General features: G+C 33.6%; 1 protein-coding gene across 1 annotated transcript in view; it reads left to right on the forward strand.

Moving 5' to 3' along the window:
• Positions 1-6,569, forward strand: part of LOC107735994 (maltase-glucoamylase, intestinal-like) — a 51,378-nt gene that overhangs the window by 19,530 nt on the left and 25,279 nt on the right. The window contains exons 20-25 of the mRNA XM_016547519.1: positions 32-156; positions 1,138-1,226; positions 1,920-1,969; positions 2,104-2,277; positions 5,796-5,939; positions 6,066-6,260. Of these exons, the coding sequence (XP_016403005.1) occupies positions 32-156; positions 1,138-1,226; positions 1,920-1,969; positions 2,104-2,277; positions 5,796-5,939; positions 6,066-6,260 (777 nt within the window). The remainder of the gene's footprint in view (positions 1-31; positions 157-1,137; positions 1,227-1,919; positions 1,970-2,103; positions 2,278-5,795; positions 5,940-6,065; positions 6,261-6,569) is intronic.

Raw genomic sequence — 6,569 nt, forward strand, 5'->3', positions numbered from 1 at the left:
TTTACATTGTGATTTTTGTTTTGATATATAGGGGGTAAAGATTACAGATCGCAAAGCAACAATTAACATGCACCTGCCAGCTAATAAAATTGGTTTACACCTGAGAGGCGGAGGCATTCTTCCTGTACAAAGACCAAACGTCACAACTACATACAGGTAATGATGGGAAACTCAGAAAGCATACCTGAAAATACATATAGCCTTAAATGACTAAAAAGCTTATTTTAAATGATTGCACTGTCACTAAACTCTGTCTATGAAAATACAGCCAATCCACTGTCAGGGAGTCCTGTGGCCCCGCCCACTTACATTAAACACATCTTAATGTCAAATAAAAACGTATCTGCTGCTTTTTATAGATCGTATTATAGTGTTTTAAACAAATACTGTGGTATTCTTTGAATTACCATAGTATATGAATATGACCATCATTCAGTACTTGTTTCACAGCATCACTATAAAGTGGTTAATATTGAAAAGTGAGTTTAAAATACGGAGAAAGGAAAAATATTGAAATGTTTGAAATCTGCATCAGTGTTTCGAACATTTATCTTTTGTTTATTATTCCTCTCAGAGGTAGTTCTGTGTTTTCATTCATCTCATTCCTGTTCATCTGCATGAGGCCTGGGTTTCTGTTTAACGTTAGGAAAATTGTTCGAATTTCTCTCTGTGTTCAATAGCTATTTATTTTATAGTGCTTTATTTCCCACTGACTATATTACACCTTCAGCAGTAGAAATGGAAATGCACTGTATCTTTTGGGGTGCTTTAGCATTCAAAGTAGGGGGTGATAGACGAATGCATCACAAATACAAGGTGAAGTACAAGCTATTTAAAATTCATCCGGCTCTGCTGTACGGTTGTAATGTTTAATGCACTTCATGTTGTCAAGAACAACAAATGGAACATATTTTTCTTTTTCTTTGCATTTTTATATCAGTATGGTACAATATTAGCCTATTTAATTTTTTGTTCATTTTTGTCCTCTCCCATAATACAATTCAATACATAAAGGATATATTTATAATTTATGTATATATATATATATATATATTCAAAGGATCCGTTTTCTACCTGCTCTTCAGTTTCTGGTAAAAATTTGTACATTTGTGTGATGAAATTTGTGTGTTCCCTCAGCCGGCTTCATCCCATGGGACTGATCGTCGCACTCGATGACAACAAGGCTGCGTCAGGCGAGCTATTTTGGGATGACGGAGACTCTCGAGGTATTTTGGAGGCGCTAGATATTAATTAAAAGTTGTTGTTTTTTCTCCTACAATTCACTGTCAGAAACAAAAAATCTACCTCATACCCATGTATATAAATAACATCAATAACAAGAATGTTTTTTTGTTTCTTTTTTCCTGAAAGCCAGGTTGAGTCAGAAGTTCAGATTTCTACTTATATTTCTTATTTTTTTCTATCTCTTTTTTGGCTAATTTTTAATCAGAACGAAATGCATTTATATTTCATTAAAAGTAAATTTACTAAATAATAATAATAATAAAAAAATAAAAAAATACATTTATATAAGATTTTTAATTTGCAAAAAACAGGTATGATTTAACCTTATGACAGATATTAATTCATAGAGTTTACACACATTTTGCTTGGATGCATCCGAGACTTGCAATTTTAAATTAGCAGATTTTGCAACATCAAAATGTTCAATAAATTAACAATAATAAAAAAATAAATGTTTGAGTTTGCAAGGCATAAAAATACATGAATTTGAGCAAAGAATGTAAGATGTAATGAAAAAGCAACACTGGCTTGAAACTCTTTGAAATTGGTCACAGGTTCATTCTTATTGTTATCTTTTTGAAGCTAAATTATGTTTCTTGGAAAAACAAATACTTGTGTTACTCACATTGAAGTTGATTTGTCTCTCATAACGTTTCCTTCTGTCTGTTTCTTAGATACCGTTTCATCCGGTGTTTACATTCATTACCAGTTTTCTGTGGCTAATGTACGTCATCCTAATATCACATTTTTTGTCTGTTTGTTTGTTTTTTAGATTGCATTACATTGTATGTCCAAAGCACATTTAAGTAATTTTTAAATGGCATCTATTACAAAAATCTTTTTTTTTGGCTGGATCAGGATGTTTTGTCAATGCAAGTTGCCCACAATGGATACACGGATCCAAACAACTTGAAGTTTGAGAAGATCACAGTGATGGGAGTGAACACCGCTCCCGCTCTCGTGCTCGTGTCGGATGGCAACACTGTTATCACTCTGAATGAGTCCCAGATTAATCACAATTCTTCCACGCAGGTAATTATAGTTTTTCTTAATATTTTGAATAAGATTTAATTTTTTATAGTTTCTGCTGTTGTGTTAATTTTATTTAAAGTTTTAGTAATTACATTTTTTTATTTTTTATTTTTTCATAGTTTTTGTTGTTTTTAAATAAATTTTATTTCAACTTTAGTTATTTTAGAAAACTAAATGAAAATCAGAAATGTTGCCTTGGAAACTAGCTGAAGTAAAATAGTTTTTAAAATATTTTATTTATTTTATTTCAAGTAATGATTTTTTATGGTTTTAGGTTTAGTTTGAGTAACTACAATAACTCTGGTTTAAAGCCATTTATAGCAATAGTCAAAAGTCACTGTGACAGTCAGTTCACCTCAAACATTAAAATAAAAAAAATATATATAAAAAAATATTAAATATTTAATTAAAATTATATTTTGCGGACATTATGTAATTTTTGTTACTTAATTAATTTATTTATGTATTTGTTTATTTGTTTGTTTGCTATAAGGAAGTAATGAAAACCATCTTTCTCAGATTTTTTTTTTCTTTTTTTCATTAAAAATAATTTAAATATAGTGCAACAAAAAACACCATAAACTATGCTTACATTTGCATTTGCATTTGCATGCTTAAAGTTTTGGACTTTTGTAATGACAGTAACATAAGGAAGTAATGAAAACCACTTTTCTCAGATTGTTTTTTTTCTTTTTTTCATTAAAAATAATTTAAATATAGTGCAACAAAAAACACCATAAACTATGCTTACATTTGCATTTGCATTTGCATGCTTAAAGTTTTGGACTTTTGTAATGACAGTAACATTTGTATTGTTTTTTGCATTGTAATAATATTTATTAAAATTTCACACTGTAATTACAATTTTTTGCATTACAGTACTAAATGACACAGCAGTATGCAAACATACATGATGCACTGCAACTGAAGTTAAAAATGAAAGCCAACAGTCAAATAAATTGACAGAAACCTCAATCTAATATTTCCATTAAAGCCAAGGTTTTCTCAACAAAAAGCCATCTGAAAAAAACAGTCCTTCAAGGGGCTTTACAGAAGTCTCAGAAATGTATGAACTAATTTGATATTCGGAGAACATCTCTAAACGAAGTGAAAAATGAAAAAAAAAAACACAGCCGACGTAACGTAATTAGGACTGTGAGCCAGTCCGACAAACCATGTCCACAAAATGGAGCCTGACTTCTGTTTAATACGGAGCAGGATTCCCTAGGGTACCAGCAGAGGCCCTGTCATTCCAAGTGAGTGTCCAGGGATGCTCACGGACCAGAGATTGAATTTGTCAGGGCTCTCAAAAGCACACACGCATTAGCCTATGATGAAGGACATCACTTTCTCCCAGAGCTCAAGGTCTTGGAATGACAACATAAGGACGTGCGGACTTTGGTCTTAAAGTACGCTTGACACATTAATGTCAGCTGCTGTAATTTATGGCACGTCCGCCAACTAACGCAAACGCAACAGTGTTTGTCATTTTTGTCATCCACGTCCTTTAACTAGAGGCATCATCGGCGCTGGCTAGGATTCTGACGTGAATACACCTGCTGTCTTTTGTGTGATACGGAATGATAACGGGGCCAAAAGTCTTTAAATGGAACATGTGAAATTTGACCGTGTTTATTGAAATTTGTCCATAATTTATTACATGTCATAGGCACTGACTAGGATTCTGATGTGACTATACCTGCTGTCTTTTGTGTGATATTAAAGTATGGAAGGCTGGTGGGGCCAAAATTCTTTAAACGGAACGCATTAAATTTGACCGTGTCAACACGCACTGTTTGTCTGCATAAATGTGACAACGCACAGCAGCCAATGAAATTTCTGCATTTGAGACCATATTTGCATATGGCATGTTACTATACTTATACAAAACTCTGACGTCATGTTTATTCATGAAGGATGCCGTAATTCACTGGTATGCATGCATGCAAACATCAGATATATTATTTGTTCATGGGGATAATGCATCAGTATGCTGTTTGTGATGTCAGTCTAATGTCATTATTTGTCATGTTCTTTTTAGTTGTTTAGTTTAACATTCCTTCTGAGGTAGAAAAGCCTTAATTTACAGTGTAGTATGGATGCACCGATACCAGTTTTTCCAGTACTAGTCTGATACCGATACTTTTATTTTTTTTGTACTCGTTGATACCGATACCGATACCAATACTTGTATTTTCATAGCATTTGTCATTTTTTTTAAATATTGGGTACAGATACAAAAAAAAAAACTAAAGTTAGCTGGCTTCATTTAGCAAACAGATTTAAGTTATTTTCACACTTAATTATACCTGTTAAAATGTATTGTACAAGCTTTTGTTACTTTCACTGTTCATTTTATTGCTCTATGGTATTTCATCTTTAATTTATTGGCGCATTAGAGCTGCTCCATTGAAGCGGCTCAATACTGTAATCACAAGATTTTTTCCTGTAATAATGCAGTGAATCACTCGTTATACATAAATCTTGTAACAGCGATGAACATATTTTCTGAAATATGACTTATATTCCAAAACGACTCATAAATTGCAAAACACTCATGCAAGCAAAACATGCGCAAAGCCCGCACACATTTGAATTTGTGCGGAATACGAGAGACACGTATCACACAGGCTGCTATTTTCACATTTAAAATAAATGTTGCTTATAGTGAATGCCCTTATAATTTTTTTGCATGTTTTATATTTACGGTTTAGTTTTAATCCAAATGATGCGTGTGCCTAAGTGAGCGAACAGCAATCAAGATCATGCAACAGAAGTGTACTCTCTTTCTCTTTCCCGCTCTCTCTCTCTCTCCTTATGGTCAAAGTAACTTTAGTGACTTGTGCATTGTTTTACTTGCTTTTGACACACTGTGGTATCGGCTTTTAGTATTGTATAATTTTTATGAGTATGAGTACGAGTTCAGGAGCATAGTATCGGGCCCAATACTGATACCAGTATTGGTATCGGTGCATCCCTACATTGTAGCATTCATTTATTTATTCTAGCACAGTAGATATAAGTAATCCCGCAATAAACTAAAGAAAGGATTAATATGTGAGTAAATCTAAAGGTAAATTTGATTTCAAACATGGCCAGAATGTGCGCGCATTGAGAGACACATTGAAATCCGTTGTCTTAACATGGTAAAACTGTCCATCTTTAAATGTACTAATAAACACAGCGAACACTGACACCCTAACACGGCCAGTGTGTGTGTGTGTCTACACAAAAGAAACATGTTTAAAATTGACAAACATTGTGTGTTGACATGGTCAAATCTCACGCATTCCATTTAAAGACTTTTGGCCCCATCTGCCTTCCATATTAAAGGGGTCATGAAATTGAGAATCAAATCAAAATGTTCTAACATCACGATTTCCTCTTTTATGCAATCAAGGAGGCGTTCTGAACAGCTCATGTCTGTCCACCAATCACAAGAGCCATAATGCTGTTAGGTAAAGAAAATCTGTTAGGTCTACTGTTAGGTAAATCATTGGCTGTTTTTGGTCTTCTAGGTGCTACATCTGGAAAATCTGGAGCTGGAACTGGGGAAGGACTACACAGTCAACTGGGAGTCCAAAATCTCTGTAAATATTGATTGCTACCCTGAAGGGGATGAAGATCAGGCCAAATGCGAAGCCCGTGGCTGCCTCTGGGAGGTCAGAGAGACGATATTCAGTATTCAGCCCTGTCATTTTCAAATAGTCTGTACTCTGTATACAGAAATATTGAATATTTTGCTGTAAAATTTGCTGTAACGTAATTGCTTTTATTCCCTTTTGTAGCCATTAAGTAATCCTCAGTGTTATTACGCCGAGAACCACGGCTACATCACCAGTAACAAGGTTGAGACGGCAAGTGGCATCACTGTAGAGATAGACCGCAATACCGAATTCCCAAGTCAGCGTTCTCGATCTCGAGACATCAACAAGCTACAGGTGGATATCACATACCTGAGTGGAAGAAGCCTACGTTGGAAGGTATGCTTTCCTAAATTTAGGATTAAGACCAAGATAATGACTGAATATACAATTTACATTTATGCATTTGGCAGAAGCTTGTGGAGGTTAAAAGAGGTTCCTTTGGCAATAATGTAGCAGTTTTACAGTAGTTTTCACTGTGAAGATGTTGCATGTCCATTTATTTAAAAAATAAATTATTATAATTTTTTTTCAATTAACACCAACATTTAAATTAATAAACTATTCTCAGAGGTTGCTAATTGTAATGACAGTATTATATATATATATATATATATATATATATATATATATATATACATTATACTC

This window comes from Sinocyclocheilus rhinocerous, unplaced genomic scaffold, assembly GCF_001515625.1.
Source record: "Sinocyclocheilus rhinocerous isolate Xijiao unplaced genomic scaffold, SAMN03320098_v1.1 scaffold942, whole genome shotgun sequence".
In the NCBI taxonomy this organism is placed as follows: Eukaryota; Metazoa; Chordata; class Actinopteri; order Cypriniformes; family Cyprinidae; genus Sinocyclocheilus; species Sinocyclocheilus rhinocerous.